Below are 19037 nucleotides of genomic sequence, written 5' to 3' on the forward strand. Positions count from 1 at the left end.
CAACCCAGGTTCTGTGATTTGGAAAGAATGAAAAATGGTGTATCAGTTAAGATGGGAGCAAAACAGGGAAGTGTAGACGATTGGGCTCGGGGAAGAATTTTAAAATCTAGGAGAGTCGTCAGTCAGCAAGTTTATAGAGAGGATAAAGCTTCAGTCAATCTGGTGAATTGCTTTGTTTGTTCCTTGTTAAAATAGAGCAAGAATTTAAAGACACGTGGACACATGCAAACAGTCTGAGTACAGAATCCCACAGGCACCAGCTTGTGAGACACCAAGTTCTCTATAAAGTGCTTCTCATGCACCCCTGTACTATTTCACCCCAAGGCTTAGCTGCCTTGACTGTATGTAATGCAGAGGACATTAGTAATCAAAATAAAAGTACTACAATATAGTTGTGAATCTTCAGACTTTGGGGCTAGGCAGACCTGGTTTGAAATTTAAGGCTGCAATTTGTTAGTTGTCCCTAGGAGAAGTCTTGAAACCTCTGTTTCCTCACCTGGAAATAAGGATGATAATAATACCACCATGCTCCTGGAGTTAGTGTGAGAACTAAATGAGACAATGTTTGGCAAGCAGGTGGCACTATGCCCCACATACATTAGTGCTCTCTAAATAATGGCTGTCAAGATTCCATTGTGTGGCTTTTCTAAAACTTCATCTTCTCACCTTGATATCTTTAAAACATGTCTGAATGTCTTGTGGAACCCAGTTTCGTAATTCTTTATGAACGTGGCTACCTTAGGGATGTGCTTGTTGCCTATATGAGTTTACTAAGGGCTGCCATGACAAACCACTGCAGGCCAGGTAGCTTCAACAACAGAAGTATATTTTCTCATAACTTTAGAGGCTGGAAGTTCAAGATCAAGGTGTCAGCAGGTTTGCTTTCTTTCCTGCTTTGTCTTCGCGTGGTTATTTCTTTGTGTGCACACATGCTCCTGGTGTCTCCTTGTGCGTCCAAATTTCCTCTTCTTAGGAGGAGACGAGAGTGGATTAGAGTCCACCCTAACAGCCTCATTTTAATTCTTTAAAGGCCCTATCTTTAAATACAGTCGCATTCTGAGATACTAGGGTATGAGCTTCAACTCATGAATGGTGGGGGCACAATTCAGCCTATAACTGCCACAAATAAATTATTTTCCACTGCATTTGAAAATAACTATTTTACTAATAATAATAAGTAGAAAGTATGGTTGAAGAATTTGAAGGTGTCTTCTAATGCTGCAATGCTTTGACTTTGCAGGATTCTTTATATATAGCGAGTTTATTTACTGTGCATAGGAAATATTTAAGGCGTCAAGTTTAAAGATTTATAAATTAAAATATAATATTTATAAAATTAGATCTCTGTTTATAGGCTACAAATATTTTAAACATATTATTGTTGAAAAATACTTGTCATTCCTTGAGCAAGGAGTTAGGGAACATTTGCATGTGTACCGTACGTGTATATAAAATCAAATACAATATTTATTAACCCAGCACCTGTTCAGGTAACACACCAGGCTAAAGGTTAGAGGCAAACCTAGAGAAGTCCCTGCTCTCAAGGGGTATTGATTTACTCGGGGCGGGTGGGGGGAGGGGGTGGATGCCAGAAGAATGAGCTGATTTAATTGCCAGTTAAATCCTAAATGGGGGCTGTGTGTTTACAATTGCCTCTGAAGTCCAGAGTTAGGATTTGGAACTTGTAATGCTTACCTACTATAATATAGGAAGAAAGGGAAGTGGTATAATCAGAAAAATAGACTCAGAGGTAACTCACTGCAGCATTCAGGACAAGTGGAAGAAGAGACTCATGAGGAGGTACTATGATTGCCTAGTGGTAAGGAAAGGGGGATTTGGGAGTCTGACCAAAAACAGTTTCCAAGAATACTGCATTCCCCTGGTTTGAGACTAGGGCAGTGATGTGTTCCACCTGTAACAAAGTAAAGTAGAACTTTGAAGCCAGAACCTGTATGTGAACGGTGGCACTACTTTTACAATGACCATGAATAAGATAGCCATGATTATAAAACACAGGCATCAGGTGCCACCAGATATTCGTGAGAGATCCTTACCATGAGTGACATTTAAGAAAAGCTTTCAATCCTGCCTAGTGTAGCTCAGTTGGTTGGAGCATCATCCTGTACATCAAAATGTTGTGGGTTCAATCCCCGGTATGTATGGGAGGGAATCGTTCTCTCTCTTTCTCTCTCTCTCTCTCTCAAATCAGTAAACATATTTCTTAAACTTTTTTTTTTAAAGAAAAAGGGACGATGTCTCTATTCCTTACTTCTCTTCCACATACATAAAGAATATTTTGCTTCCTGTTAAACAATGGTAATGACAAATATGATTGAAATGTAACCTGAAAATACTCGTTGTTTAATATGTATCTTTATTCTTTTAGGCCTCTTTTTCGTGGAAGTTCAGATGTGGACCAACTAGGGAAAATCTTGGAGTAAGTAATTTTCCTGTAATTTTACATCAGTTTCTGTAGCATTAAAACATTGACAGTGACTTTCCTCTGACGTTCACATAATACGTTTATCTCTTATCTTTCCTACCCCAAGCTGCTGCTGCAGACAATGTTTCTATTTGTGTGGTGAGTGGGGACATGGCAGAGATGCTGTTTTACACAGAGCCCATCATGACATGTGGCCTCACCGCTCTGCTTGTATGTTCTTCATGTGGGTCTTTGTGCTGCTCCTCCTTGTTCGTTTGCTTGGCTGAGCTCCTGTTTTTGAGTTCGGATGTGTTGTCTGCCTGGGGTCATTTCAGATGCATCCACCATCGGAGGTGCCACACTCCATGGCCTGGTAACCCATCCTTGCCCACTGGGCTTCTGTCCCCATTGAGTATCCTTCACTCATCCAGGTTGGTTTTGCATTGTTTTCCTGGACGAAGAATGCTATGCTACATAATCCATTGTTCTTTGGAGCACTGAAACAGGACATGAGAATTCTAGATTCTATGTCCATGGCTAAAGAACTATGCAATTTTGAGTAAGTCATTTAACATACCCTAAAAAGAGTTTACATCGTGTCTGGTACATAGTAAATGCTTTTAAAATGTTAGCTATTGTTATAATTCGTTATTAATTGTTTAACCATTTTGTTCCTCAACTTCTTTACCTGAGAAATGAAACTTAGGGCTTAAATTCTCTAAGTTCCTTTCTGTGCTCAAATTCTTTGGTTCCAGTTGTCTGTTACTTAGCTTCTTGATGATTTGCAGAGTTCCATTCATGTCTGCATGTGTGCATGTGAGGGTATGTACGCTTTCATGTTTCTAGAATGTAAAAGGGGGCTTTTCTTCTCACAAAGCAGGCAATATGGCTTCCTTTTGGGATTTGTAAATTTGCCAAGTCCCATCAGAATTGGGGTGGAGTAGGAAGAAGCTAGGAGCTGTGGAACCAGAAATAGCCCTGATCATGGGTCTGTGACCATTTTATAGGAATCCCAGTGATTTTTATGATATTTGCAATCTGAATTCTATTTTAACCCTATCTGCTCAAGTGTGACTGCTTAAAAACAGTTGGAATACAACTGGAACCTGACTTTGTTTTTTGGTGACTGGAAGCAGCTCCAATAGACATCTGTTAGTACCAGTGCCTCAGTTGAATCAGAGCCGGGTGGCTTTAAGGTCTGAAAAACATTTGCCCATTTTCCTGTCTGGGAGATATTGGGGTCCAGGGCAACTGCTACAACTGCTGCTTCCACTGACCACTCTGTAAGATGGGTGGATTTGGGACAGAACTTGCTTCTGGATGTCCAGTTCAGTGATGAACTCCCATCTACTCTTCCCCATTACTGTGGAGAGTGAACTGGGAAAGTCGGACATACACCAGTGACCCTCTGCTTGCCCAGCGTTGAAGTCCTTCACCTGCTTTTCCCCACTGACACCACCTGGGCATCTGGTCCACCTCCAGCCCTGGCACCTACAATCTTGTGAACATTGTTGGTGCCCCTGAGTATATGAAGCCTGTGAGATGAACCAGAAGGAACTTCTGATGAGAATGTTTGACCTACTGCCAAGCGAAAGCCATGTCCACCTTTGGCAAAGGCCCAAGAGCCTAGGTTGCCAGCAGAAAGAAGCCACAAAGTTCTGCGTCTTTTGTGCCTTTAGATTTTACTTCTTGGTTTCTGGCACTGTTTCATTGAAATTATGTCTGTTTCCTCTGAGTGCAATTACTTTGTGTAGAGAAAAGGGACAATGCTGCACCCTAGTGTCACTTCTACAGAACTTGAAAAATGATTTCGGTGCCCACCATCATTGCCATTTATAGGTTTTGTGTTCTGTCATTCTTTCCAGTACAAATGTCAGCTTTTGAGGCTTACATTCAGCTGTCCAAATACTGAAATTTGATGCAAGCACTTTTTAATGGACCTATCAGAATTTCACCACACTCACATATGGGCCATAAAAGTCCATGCTGTATTAAAGTGAACTTTTTAAAAGAAAGTTATATTCACATTCTCTTTAGGAAAAGAAAAAAATGTTTGTGTTTAGGAAGATTTATACTTTCAAAGAACAGAAAGGACTTTGAAAGTGAAACTGAATGCTTTTAGCCTGTGGCATTTTAGAGCATATTTAGGAGCAGAGTCATAGTTAAATAGAAATAAAATATTGGATTTGGAATAAGGAGAACTGGGTTCACTCCAGGCTCTGTGGCTGAACTTGCTGTGTGTGACTTTCGCAGCTCATTTCATTCCTCTAACTCAGTTTCCCCATCTATAAAACAAATCATAAGACCTTACTTGCATGTCGCAGGAGGTTGTTATGGGTAACAGGGGCGGTGATAGATTTACAAACACTTTTAAGTTATTTATATAAGAATAGAATAGAATAGAATAGAAATATTATATTATATTTATTATATTATATTGAAACATGTATATAATTATACACCTCACACACGTATTGATACAGAGACACTGTTTTTCACAGAGCTTTTGGCATTCAGCTGCCTGTATTGCCAGATTTAACTCAATATAATTATATTGAAAGCAGCAAATAAGAAGATTCTAAATGATTACTAAGAGTCACTGTAACCAATTTCTAGGTAACTGATGATGATATGCAAATACATTGATAGTAAAAACGGCTAAAAACTAATAAAAGGAATGAAAGAAAAATGTTAAAGTTTATTAATAAGCATTCTTTTTTCCTCTGCTAGTCTCATTCTATTCAGACACATACACATTTATCTTCTTTAATAATTCATAGTGAGGATTTTTCCTTTTTTTTACTCTTATTCTATCTAGGTCTTGCTGTTTAACAAATTTACATATTGGTCAAGTTGCCATTTCCATTCATTTGTCCTTATTAATATGTTCCTGAGTTTGTCTTTATCTGCCTCAATAACATGGCTCTCCCAACACATCCTACAGAGGTAGGATTGTCTTTCCCCAGACACCCACAGGTGGGTGCAGTTATGACATGGGAGTATGCTCTTTCCAGGTGAGGTCTAGAACCTGGGCTCTGTTCAAGTAAGGGAATGGGAACAAAGCCCTTAGAGATCCTGTTACATTTACCACTACATCTTCCTGAAAGCTGGAAACCCAGTCAGGAGATTTGGGCCTCAGTCACAGCAAGTGCAGGCAAAGAAGACCCAAATTACTACTGTACTTTAAATGGTTTGGTCAGTATTTGAATAGCCATAAACTCTGTTCACTAAACTATAATTTTAGTTCAGGATTAGTCTATGTGAGACATAATTTCTTGAATCCCCTGATTTCCTTAGTTCAAACCTACTTAGCACCTGTACATAAGCTATAAATAATATCTACATAATTTATATTATGCTGTGTAAGGCCATTGACCTATTAATATTTCTAAAGAACCTTAAGTTATACATTAATAGAACTCAAGCAGTTCATATTCTAGTGTGGTAGTAATGCACTACCTACACACTTTAGATTAATAATATTATTTTCCTCCTAGGATAATAATAATGGGTAATGTATTAATATTGACAAGTCCTGTGCGCCAGGCACTGTGCTGCATACTTTATATAAATTATTGCTGATCATCATAACAACTGTAAATTATTTCCATTGTTGTATAAAAAAGACAGTGAAGCTCAAAGAAGTTAAGTAATTTCTCCTTACCTACCCTTAAGTGGCAGGTGCAGAATTTAAACTCAGCGCTGCCTATTTCCAAAGCCTGTGCTGTTTTTATATTTTTTGATGCTCTATCCACATTTCTGATTCCAGAATGATTTTTATTAATTTGCTCACTTTGGAATACCCTAAAGTAGTTCTACAATAAAAAGATATAAATTAAGTTTGATATTAAATTATAGTGTTTGCATAACACAGTACTAACATACCTTTAGCCTCTTTTTTTTTTTCTTTTCTTTTTTTGTCTGATCCTAATGGATATAATTTCTATTTGGGGAATTATTCTTTAACCTAGAGTATACCAAATTTATGTCTTAATAAATCATGGTATAGGAGCACCATAAGAGCATGTCAATACTGAAGTATTTGATCAGAACACAAAAAGCACTCATAGGCATAAAGTAAACTATTACACGCCCCTGTGTGTCTACTTGGAATATATACGTTCTACTTTGTCAGTATGTCTGGACTTATTGGTAATAAAATAATTTTCCTTTCTTCATTATCTCTTACATTTACTATCTACTTCCAGAGTAATCTCTCATCTCTTCCCAGTGAATTGTGCGATTCTCCTATGAGATTACCCTCTACCCCGTGATCACTATATTGCAGCCGGACAGACAGAAATGAGAATTCTGCCAGTCATACAAGTGAGGGGCTCCTGGGGATCTGCATTCCCCATGCCTGCACCTTAGACCTCACCGTCATCTAAAATTTGGTGGGAAAATAGCTTCTGCATAGGAGCTAATGCTTATGTTCACGTGTGGTTCTTTTGCAGCGTAATTGGACTCCCAGGAGAAGAGGACTGGCCTAGAGATGTTGCCCTACCCAGGCAGGCTTTTCACTCAAAATCTCCTCAACCTATTGAGAATTTTGTAACAGATATTGATGAACAAGGCAAAGACCTACTTCTGGTAAGTTCTAGGTGATGCAGAGTTGATCTGTACTGTGCTGATGAGAGACTTGCCCTGTCCATTGTGGGTGGTAGGGACCACAGCCTCACGAGGCCCAGGCCACAATCCCTCTGCAGCTCTTATTTCCGCACCAGTAGCAGCTGGTGACTTTTGATTCTGGAATGTCTTCAGTTCCTATCGAAAGAGAGGCTGATACACATACTTTTTGATTCTTTAACTTTGAACATTCATTTGAATGTAGCTTTTGAAGACCTCTCCATTCACACAGACATATGTTTCTAATAAGTATTGAATGTGTCATGCACATATGAAATACCCCACTGAAAATAAGGACTTTGGGTTCCGGTTTGAGACTCAAATCGTAGAATTTGGCCTTTTACATAATTCCCTGCACTCAGCTGCCACAACACCAGGTAGGAGAGTGTACATACTATACTACCCTTGGTGTTCGGAACCCAGTGAGGAATGAGTATATCATTTACCACTGAAACAACCTTTGATATCTGGCCAAGAAAGTGCTCCTAGACTGGGAGGAATCAGTGCTCCCATTCTGTCATTGTATCCTGAATTTCAAATATAGACCTAAGAGTCTATAGATCTTGATAGAAATGTTATTCCTCAGCTCTCTGTGAACATAGCCAGTGATTGGCATGTTAGTAGAGCTGTGGATTTTTCCAATAAAACTGATAAATATTTTATTTATTTTCAGAAAGGGGGAAAGGAAAAAGAAAGGGAGGGAGAGAAATCTTGATGCTAGAGCGAAACGTCAGTTGGTTGCCTCTTGCACACACCAAGACTGGGACTGAGCACACAACCTAGGCATGTGCCCTGACCGGGAATCGAACCAGCTACCTTTTGCTTTGCAGAACACCCAACCAACTGAGCCACACCTGTCAGGGCCCAATGGAACTAAACCCCATCTTCACCTGATGGTGGCTCATTTTCTGATGCTTACACAACGGTTCCCTCCACTGCCAAGTTATGGATAAGGACAGCTGTATTTCCTCCCAACTGTTTCTTTCTAAGATACTCACTAAGGCCTACATCCTTTGAAATAAATTAATTAGAAGTGAGAATATTTACCTAGACAAAGGCTCACAATATAGAACACATGCTGGCTCACCTGCTATTTAGGAAATTTTTTTCTCGGTTTCAAATAACAGACCTGTACTTGCATTACCTTAAGGAAAGGGAGTTTGAGCCCTGGCCCAGGACCTCAGTTGGTTACAGCATTGTCCTGATACAAATGCATAAATAAAGTAGAACATCAAAATGAATCTCTCCCTCTCTCTCTCCTCTCTCTCTCAAAGTCAGTAAATGAAAATTTAAATGAAAAAAAAAAAAGAAAAGAAAAGGGAGTTTAATGGTATGTTTCCTGTGGCCTGGAAATGGAAAGCCTTTCAGAGTATAAATGCTCTATCTGGCCTGTGCATCACCTGCTCTTAGCAACTCTGCCCTGAGTGCCTTTTCTTCACCTCGTCGCTTTTCAGTTGTACTGTCTGCTTCCCTTAACTCTAACTGGTCCCTTGACTGTCAAAACTTCAACTAACTCATGGATTCTTTCAGCTCCAATCCCCACTGCTAACTTTTGCCCCGTTGGTATTTCCTACATCCGATCCCTAAAAGGAAGAATCCAGCTGGCACACATTACTGTTTTGCCAAGCTACTGGTCCAGTCAGCTGTGCTGGGAAGGGGGCGGGATCATGTGACATAAATTACAGACACCATAGGCTTCCTTTTCAGCAGGAACTTTGAGTGAAATGTTCCTCTTAGAAAAGGATTCTGGACAGACAGTCACAGTGATGAACTTTAGCAATAAAGTATTTAACTCCTTCACCTACCAGATTGTCCAGAGACCACCCAAAATATCTCCTAGTTCAAACATCAGTGGGAATCCCCAAGAAGAACTTAAAATATAAAGATAACAGACAGTGTCCCATGCTCAGTTAGGGTGGCCACACTAGCAGTGGTGGCTTTCAGAGTCAGATAACACACTAGTGCTAGACTGGAAAAGTAGCAGGAGACAGTCAAAGAAGAAAAAAGAGCAAAGAAACAGCCCAGAGAGAGAAGAAAGAATCAAGTTGAGGAATAAGAAGCAGAGCCCGTGACATCGGCGCTATGAGAAGTGTAAGCATAAAGCATAATATCCACAGGCATTCAGAGAGAGGACAGCCTGGAACCTCACAGCCCAGAACCCTCTGAAGCTGCTGGAGGGACACAAGCTAGAACTGTAAAGCAGAAGAGGATGGGCCGTTTGGTGCAAGAGAGACAGCTGGGCCCCCAATAGTACCTGTTGTCTCTACTGAAAATTATTTACTAAGGAAGAAGAGAGAAGACTGTTTTAGGAAGTTTGTGTCACTTAAGAAACAATTAACAGTTGAAAATTTCACACATTAAGAGTTAACTCTTCGCCCTGGCTGCTGTGGCTCAGTGGATTGAGCGTCGGCCTGCGAGTCAAGTGTCGCTGGTTCGATTCCCAGTCAGGGCACATGACTAGGTTGCACGTCAGGTTCCCAGTTGGGGGCGTGAGTGAGAGGCAACCACACAGTGATGTTTCTCTCCCTCTCTTTCTCCTTTCCCCTCTCTCTAAAATAATAAAATAAGTAAACAAACAAATAAATTATAAAAAAAAGAAACCTTTTTAAAAAAAAAGAGTTAACTTCATTTTTATCTGAAAAAAGAAAAGTTGACTGTATAATGTCTTCTTCATATATGTATTGATATATATACGTCCACATTTATAAATGCTCTTACATACTCTGTAAGTAATAAAACAGTTCAGGGGAAGAATTATTTTTAACAATTTAAACCTACACATCTTTGTGAGTTTTATCCTCTTGGTCATAATTAATTTGGGAGGCTGAATAATAAATATGATGCTCTTGCTGGGGAAATAAAAAGGTTTTAGAGTTCCTGCTATCTAACTGCTTTCAGAGCCTAAGGTACTTTTTTTGTTGTTCCTTGTATTTAGTCTGTTTTTGCTGCATAACAAATAACCAGAAAAACATCTCACTAGCATGTAACAGTAAGGTTTTTTTTTCTTATACATGGGTCTGCAGACTGGCAGAGATAGTTCTCCCCTAGCCCCCAGGTCAAGTACAGGTCTTTGCCATGGGTCTTATCTTGGGGCCCAGGCCAGAGAGGCCTCACTCCCTTGAGCATGTTTTTTTCATGGTAGAATGAGGATGCTCCCAGAAGGGCAAGCAGAACACATGCTGCCATGAAGGCCTAGGCTTGGAAGAGCTAGCCTGCTACTTCTGTCTACAGTCCACTGGTCAAAGCAAGTTAAGTGGCCAAGGCCAACTTTAGAGGAGAGAATATTCCCACCATGGAGGGAGCAAAGAGAAGAAAGGGAATATATGCTGAATACTATTCAGATCCACTGTAGTATTTAAGTCTTGAGTAAGCTGTAGTTCCAAAAGCCATTTTATGTCAGTAATTTGGGGAAACAAATGAAATTTCCTTGCAGAAACAATTATTACACAAGATTTTTTAATTCTCAAGCCAACTAGTTTCTCTATTGGAGTAGAGTAAAAATAGAACTTAGCCACCTTTTCTAACGATATTTCTATAGGACGTAATATATTAAGACTTCCAACTTGAGATTCTCACACACACCCACGTTTGGCTAAGGATCTCTCCTCTCTACCTTCTGTCCAGGTTTAAGCTATCAGTATAGTTGTGGAGACAGGGCTTTCTTCCAGATAATCCTCTAGGGAAATGTGTCTGTATCTTGAACATATTCCCACAACTTTTTTATTTTTCTTTCCTATGTTCTGGGGATTAAATTGGCTGCTTCCTTTCCTAATGCCACTACCTAATTTTCTCCTTCTTAGACTCTGAGAAGAGAGAACTCAGGCTCAAGAATTTTGCCCCTGCTTTCCTGTCCTTTGGGAATTCCACCCTCCTTGTAAAGCTTTTCTCAAGATGTTTATTGCTCTTAGAGACAGTGGAACCATTCAACGAACAATCTCCTTCCTCTGCTCGTCCTTTGCTCTTTGATTTCAGAAGGCACTGTGAGGAGGCTAGTGTCCATGGACTGAAGGGGAGCTCAGGAATATATAAGATTTCAAGGGACCAAAAAGTTCTCCTGAGCCCTGGCTGCTGTGGCTCAATGGATTGAGCGTCGGCCTGCGAACCAAGTGTCGTTGGTTCGATTCCCAGTCAGGGCACATTACTAGGATGCACGTCAGGTCCCCAGTTGGGGGGTGGTGGTGTGAGAGGCAACCACACAGTGATGTTTCTCTCCCTCTCTTTCTCCTTTCCCTTCTCTCTAAAAAAAATAAACAAACAAATAAATAATAAATAAAATTGTTTTAAAAAAAATAGAAGAAAAAAAAGTTCTCCTGAAATTCAATGTAGAGTTTTCTATTTGGACATGTTTTTTCTAGGTCAATAGCATTCAGCAGAGCTCCTTAAGAGCAGAATCCCAGATTAAAGGGAAGTGGTCTGCATAGTCATGCTAATGTTAAATCCTTAGATTACATAAAAGACTCATTCATAGATGTTTCAGTAGACCCTGTATCTCACGAAGGAAAAGCTGGTATAACTTTTCTGCTACTAGTCAACTCCTGGGACAATGGATGGGTGTTACACCTCGTTAATTAATGCTTGCCACCTGCTAGGCACTCCGGAGGTGTTGGAGGACGGAGAAGAGGGGGATTTGAAGAACAAGATTACCTGGGTTTGGATTGGAAATGGAGCTGAGATTAAGGAAGCTTTCTAATTGATTATGAATGGACAGTTTGCTGCTCCACAGGTTCACCTTTTCGTCCTTCCACCTTGTACCTGCACTTGAGTTGACAGCTTGGAATAGAGTTGAATGACTTGAATTGAAGCTAATGGATTCTCTATAGGAACACTGCTAGCCCATTTGGCACCTGGATGTGAATTAGAAGGAAGGCATCCCTCCTCTGGTGGTGCGGCCCTGGGGCAGGGTCCATGGCTTGCAACTAGATTGGCTCATTAGGATCTAGGTTGTAGCCCTTACTTGCCCCTTCCTTGATAGAGAAAGTCTTGTTTCCTGGCTTGAAATGTATTTGTTTTTTGTGGTTATCCTGCTTGGTTTTGATTTTAAGAATTTATCAGAAACTGTTTGCTGTTTTGTTTTGGAGAGTCATTCAGTCAGCACCCTGCCATTCCCTGCTCATTGACAAACCTTGGGGCCAAGAGTTAAAAGTTAGGGTGCAGTCTCTGACTGTAGCTAAGTTTGCTAGCATTAGAAAAATCACTACCTAAATAAGGTTATATGCATACTACAATAATGATAATAATAATAATATCTTTTAAAGCAGCGGTCCCCAACCTCTTTGGCACCAGGGATCAGTTTCATGGAAGACAATTTTTCCACAGACTGGGGATGGGGGGATGGTTTCGGGATGGTTCAAGCACATTACATTCAAGCTCACCTCTTCCTCTGCAGCCCGGTTCCTAACAGGCCCAGACTAGTACCAGTCTGCAGCCCGGATGTTGGGGACCCCTGTTTTAAAGGACCTGGGGTGGGTTGCAGTAACAGTCCACAGGCAACCCAAAAGGGGTCGCCTTTTCCTGAGGGGCATTTTATACATAAAAGACATACGTAAGATTAGTACTGTCTACAGTTTCTTTAATGTCCCTTGAAATAGATACTCATTCTCATTATAGACACATGTAATTCATGGCAGTGAAGATGTTGTTCTTGACTGTATGAGCACATTTTATAAATGGACATGTTTTATATCAATCAGTGCTTTTTTTTTTTCTTTATCACAGAAGTGCTTGACATTTAATCCAGCCAAAAGAATATCTGCCTACGGTGCCTTGTCTCACCCATACTTCCACGACCTGGAGAGGCGCAAGGAGAACCTGGATTCCCACCTGCCGCCCAGCCAGAACAGCTCGGAGATGAATACAGCCTGAGTTCCCAGCCACTGCCTTGAGCTGTTCACCTGGAGAACACCGTTGGTGGCTGATGGGTCCCCCTGAGTAAGCCTTGCAGAGCTGCTGAAGATCACTGGCTGGAGACCTGCCAGCTGCCGTCTTCTGGACGGGCTCTGCTTCTCCATGGAAACCACCTGTTTACTGTTTGAAATCAATGCAAGAGCGATTGCAGCTTTATGTTCATTTGTTTGTTTGTGTGTTTGTGTGTTTCAAAAACCTGGAAATTTTCCAGAAGAGAAGCTGCTGATCAATTGTGCTGCCATTTCATTTTTCTAATCTTGAATGCTGCCAATGTAAAGTGAGCAATCCAGGCACAGCTGAGTTATGACGTCTTCTCTCTGCAGCTGCCAGAGCCTGATTTGGTACTTTTGAGTGAGCATGTGCGAGTGAGTGTGTGTGTGATTCTTGATCTCTTAAAAGTGTTACTTTCTGTAAACAGCAAGAATAATTGAATTTTAGAGACTCACAGTGACCCATAAATAACAGACATCTGTTGACTGAAGCTAATTCACCAGAATTGGCTTCTCAAATTAGAAAGTTGATCCCATGTCCTCAGAATTTCTTGGCCAAAAGCAGTAAATTTGTTAGTAAAAGTTTCACTGTCTAGATGAAGTATTATACACACAGCAAAGAGAAAAAAAATTGTAGTATCTTTTAAGAGACCTACTTTTTAAAGCACACATCCTATTTACTCTTCAAAAAGCGGAATTTACTCAACTAAGTAAATTTTAACCTGTATCTTATACCTTATTGTTTCTTTTGAAAAAAATATCCTATAAGCTCTTTCTTCCTTGCTATAGACTTAGGGAGTATACCTCAAGTAGATAAAATTGTCCAAAAAAAAAAAAATAGAGAAAGCCTTTATTTCCTGGTTTGAAATGTATTTTCCTTTTGTTGTTGTTGTGTTGTTTTTTGTTTTAGCAATTTGTCAGAAACTGTTTCCTGGTTTGGTTTGGAGAGCAGTTCTCCGACTAGAGATAGGAATGCCATTTAAGTTTTCCCCACCTGTTACACTGTACTTTTTCTACAATGCACTGCCTTGTTTGCCAAGTATCTGTCTTGTCGATCCCCCGGTGCCTCTAATATGTATTACTATCATTACGTAGCTACTAACAGATTGCTTAAGCTCTTTGCATGCTCTTTCTTTCTTCCTTTGTCTCCTTCAGGGAACCTTTCGTAAATAGCTTCAGATTATGGCTTAAAACTCCAGTTCCTCAATCCTAACAGGATCCCGTGTTCTTGCTCTTCTGCGATGTTCCTGCCTGGCATTCACTGTCATTACTTAGGCAATGAATATAGAAGACTGGTTCTTCTCTATCACCAGCACATAGATTGCTTTAAACTGTTAACTTGTGCTTTTAAGCTTTTATTGAATATATTGTCAGTGTAGTGTCTGAGGGAATATCTTTAACTACTTTTTAGGAGTACATAATTACTCTATCAAACAATCTCTTCTCCATCCCCCAGGCTATGCTCGTGTCCAGTGCCTCACGCACACTCCTGCTCCTTGCAGAGCCAGCCTGACTTGGGCATTGTGAACAGCTTTACTTTTTCTCTTGCCATGTTCTCTCTAGTACTTTATATCCCATACCATCTCTGCCTTATGTGTCATTAGTGCCTCTAATTACCAGAAAACACAGAGATTTAGTACATTTAGGGAATTTTAGCTACTTTTGTCTTTTGACTCATATTTTGAGTTCATGCGATAGATGGTGTTTAGGGTTAGGGTTTTCAAAGAATGGACATTGCTTCACTCAGAAGAAAATGTTCTAGCTGATGTTTATGCATAGACAAACCTTACTGAATTCTTCACAGCTTAATATTGTATACGACTATCTTGAACAAGAGAAAAATTAGGGAGAGTTTTCTCCTTGAGAGCTTTTTGGATTAGGAACCCTTCATTTTTTAGTACATATATTGTTTAACATTGTTCTAATTCAGTAACTTGAAGAGCAGGAAAAATCTTGTAAAGCAAAATACCAATAAGAAGACGGGCCATAAGAATCTTTTACACTTTCTTTATTGTGACAACATTATGTTTTGTCATCACTGTAAATGCTTGAGATATAATGAATCCAGAGCATTTAGGGCAAGGTATACTTGCAGTCTGCCCTAGAGACGTGAGTTCTGTCTTTCCTTTGATTGGGAGCAAAATACAAAGACATTGTTGCTGACCCCTAGAAATTTAATTTTAAAACACTGCACTGATTTATCATGAGCTTTTCAATTAGTATCCATGGTTAGAGTGAGCCTAACTTGAGTTTTTGCTTTTGCAAAAGTTTTCCTAAGCTTGCTCGAGAAAAATGCAACTGTTTCTAAACTGGAATTTTTTTCAGCATTCTTTAGAATTTTAAACAAATAAGAGCTCAACTTTTATTTCTAGTATATGCTTTGGGTTCATTTTTTAGTAGTGTTTATAAAGAAAACTTAAAGCACAAACATTTTGGTATTAGACACTTGGCAAATTATCCCCTGGGAGGCAGAACAAGTGGGCATCTCAGCCTCTCTGAACTTGCCAAGAGTCTGTCCCCAGCTCTTCCATGGTTGTAGCTTGTGACACTTGAGTGATTCCTCTCTTGTTTTGTCATTTACATCAGGCTCACCGCTTCTGAAATCCAGATCCCACACAAGCACACTTGCTATTAGGGCTCTTTGAAGCATATAGCAGAATGCAAACTTACTGGACACAGCTTATTCTTCTGTGATACATGTTTTCAAACATCTTTGCCAATAGCTAGGCAGTGGTTAGCTGAAAAGGTCAGACTGCCCCAGACTTACACTGAAGCAGCTTATAGCAGTAAAAATACAGTGACAGATTGGAAATCACATTTCAATTTCTTTGTAGGACTGGTCCCAGAATGTGCATGATAGTTTCTATATGATATTCCTTCCTGGAAGCCCAGGCATTGTGGGAACCATTGTGCAGGGTGAAGTTGTAAAAACCTACATTTAAAAAAAGTAAAGGAGAAACCTGCCCATGTAGGCATTGTAGCTCTTGCGTGGCAAAGGGTAATAAAGACCTAACCTTACAACCTTAAAAATAAACTCTTAAGAGCTTGTCCGAATCCAGAGCGTTGGAGCTACCCACTGTAATCCCTCTTTTGACGTGGATGTGAACTCAAGGAGCAAAGAACCTGTTTTGGAAGAAAGCTCCTGGCCATTTCAGCTCCCTGTATTCTCATTATTTTTTCTCAGGAAACACACACTGTGAATGGCAGACTTTTCATTTAGCCCCAGGTGACTTACTAAAAATAGTTCAAAATATTCACCTAAGAATAGAATCTTGGCATTTTAGTTTAAGTAAAAGTGAAAATTTCAGAATGTATAGGATGTTAATATCTTAAAATGTATGCCTTTTAATAGAGAAACTATAGTTTGACTCATAGGTATGGTACTATCCATAATGATGAGAAAAAACTTAAATTGTACCAAACATTTTGGATCTTAGATTATGTATTTAAATTGAGCTTTTAACTAACTATAGCTGATTCTCCTAAAAGTAGTGTCTGAAAATGTCAGTAATGGCAATTCTCATTCCATCCTGAAAATAAATCATGTAAGCTTCCTAATATCATAAACATTAAAATTCTTCTCTCCAAAGAATTTCTTCTTTTATTTAAATGACAAACTTGACTATTTTTTATGATAAACACATAAGAGTATCCCACATTTTCCAAAAGCAGGCTTTTGTTGCATACTTGGATCTAAGAAAGTATAATGTTAAAAGTTAAGAAGCCCTTATAATTACTTAATTGTGTTAGTATAGAGACTATGGAATATTTACTTTGGGAAGAAAATATCGAAATACTATAAATCTTAAATATTGACAGAATTCAAAAGAATGTATGTTTCACATTGTGACACATAAAAATAATACATCTGATAAAAATGAAGATGTTATATGATTTCTAAATCTGAAAATCATAAAACAGCAGGCAATCAATAGAGGAAATTCTAGAGGAAATGAAGTTATTCAAAGACGGATATTTCAAAGTTAAATATATCTTGAAGAATATATATTTTACTAACAAACATAAGAATTTATTGAAGTCATCTGACAACTATGAACTTGATATGTTCAAAAATAAATTTTTATGGAGAAGCTATTACAAGCAGTTACCACTTCAAAATTTGAGCTGAGCAAACTGAACCTTCCTTTCTCACTCCACAGAAAGAAGTAGCCATGTGAAGCTACACTTGTTATGCAAGTTTTTAAATGTTCGCTTTTTTTAAAGTAAATTTTATAAAAGTGTGTGTTTCCTCTGCAACCAGGTTTTTTGAAAAATTGTGAAATCCAAACCATTTATCATGTGCATGTGCTTTCAGTGCATTCCGATATATGATTAGGAAGACAGCTACATATTACTTCTCCACAGTGGAGAAGCTACTTGAGGCCACCAAAAACCTGTCAAACTGTGGAAGTCCTCAGTTAGTAATGGTGTTTCCCTCAAAAGCATGAGAAAATAACTTATCAATGCAGCTTTCAATCTAGTTTTGTTACATACCTATATCTCAAGCATTTCTAACAGTACTTTTTCAGAAAATAAAACAAAAATATTATTTTGGCCTTTTCTATTTTCTGACCTTTGTAAACAACAAAATAAGGAGAGTTCTGATTTTAAATCTATCTCCTCAATTAGTGGTTTGGCCTTTTTTTCTTTAATGAAGTACAAATGGGCTCTTCAAAATGATTTCTATTTCTCAGCAGGCCCAGGGAATTAATTTAGATAAATGAATGGACTTCCATCAACATACTTGTTTCCTTGATACTGGTGCTCTGTCCTTCAAGAGGAAAACAAGTCACCTGAAAATAAACTTTTTTCAAGTATCTATTTAAATTCTATTACAACAATTGGAAGCTAATGAAGTAGGAAAAAGAGGTGCGAAAGACTTTTAAAATTCACACTGTCCGAAATGAACTTTCTGGTTTTATTCCAGTATATTCCACAAGGTGGCTCTTTCATGGGGGTGGCTTGCTAAAGAGGTATTTATGAACACTTCTTTCTGACTTTTTTCCTCTGCACATACTTAACTCTTGCCTAGCACTTGTTTTTTTTAGGATGGTTAATAGTCTTCATACTATTCTGTAACTTGAGATATTTCAGTTGTTAGCTAGATTCTGAAGGACTGTCTGCAATTAAATCGTTCTTGAAGACAGTTAATACACTCATTGTGATTATTTCAGTATGTAGAGAAAGCCTAGGCATTGATTTATTTAAGAAACATTTTTTGAGGTTCCTAAGTACTTCGCTGTTCTAGGTTCAGACGTTTCAAAGATAGACAGGTTTATTACTAAAAAGGCAACACTCAGTTTTGTTAGGGGTATAAAACTCCAGTGCCCCCCACCCAAGTACCAAACCCCTGCCTGCTGTTTTCACATCCCTACATTCCGAACCACGGTGGCCTTTCAACATTGATGACATTTTTAATCCTAAAAGTTTAGATGAACAAAATATGTAACACGGCCATTATTAAATAGCAAAACTATTTTTCCCAAAGAATTGGCTGTGCTGAAACACAGCCCTGAAATACTAAAAGACCTGGTAATTTTTATATTTGTATAATCGGAAGTGTAAAATCACAAATTATAATTTTAAACATTTTTGTCTATAAACATAGGAGCATAATTCAGAAGTATATCTACACCAGTCTTTAATTTCTCCATTCGTGATGTTCTTGTAAACTTTGTTGTAGATATAGGTATCCATGTACTTATGTTTTCATTCACAGGTCTGCTCAGAGACCCATTAACCCCCAGATTTTAGTTAATTTAAGACATCACTTTCCTCAGCAGTGTCACTAAAATTTAGGAAGAAGGAAATTTTACGGTATTTTTCAGTTTCCTTAGCACAGCATAACAAAAGGCAGTTTATTCTCAATGAGTGACAAACTCAGCGGTGCCTGCTTAAATTTTCTAAAGCGTACCAGCAAGCAAGGCTCAGTAATTCATACTGGATCACAAAATACCATGCAAACTAGGGGCTCTCAAAAACCTGTAGAAATCATCCTCGTCCCTCTGCTTAAAATCCCACTGAAGTAGGTTCCAGTTTAAGGCTGAATTCAAACCACGAGTTTGTTATCAGTTGGGCCAGTCTTTGAATTCCAT

At 38.9% G+C, this 19037-nt stretch overlaps 1 protein-coding gene across 4 annotated transcripts in view; it reads left to right on the forward strand.

Moving 5' to 3' along the window:
• The window catches only part of CDK6 (cyclin dependent kinase 6), a 228415-nt gene extending 210329 nt beyond the window's left edge, over positions 1-18086 (forward strand). For all 4 annotated transcript variants that reach the window (XM_090287226.1, XM_090287227.1, XM_090287228.1 and 1 more), the window contains 3 exons: positions 2387-2437; positions 6877-7012; positions 12764-18086. In XM_090287226.1, coding sequence (XP_090143352.1) covers positions 2387-2437; positions 6877-7012; positions 12764-12910 — 334 coding nt within the window. In that variant the 3' untranslated portion in view covers positions 12911-18086. The remainder of the gene's footprint in view (positions 1-2386; positions 2438-6876; positions 7013-12763) is intronic.
• The last annotated feature ends 951 nt before the right edge of the window (positions 18087-19037 follow it).

The sequence above is a fragment of the Furipterus horrens genome, unplaced genomic scaffold (assembly GCF_987537825.1).
Source record: "Furipterus horrens unplaced genomic scaffold, mFurHor1.1.pri manual_scaffold_9, whole genome shotgun sequence".
NCBI classification, from domain to species: Eukaryota; Metazoa; Chordata; class Mammalia; order Chiroptera; family Furipteridae; genus Furipterus; species Furipterus horrens.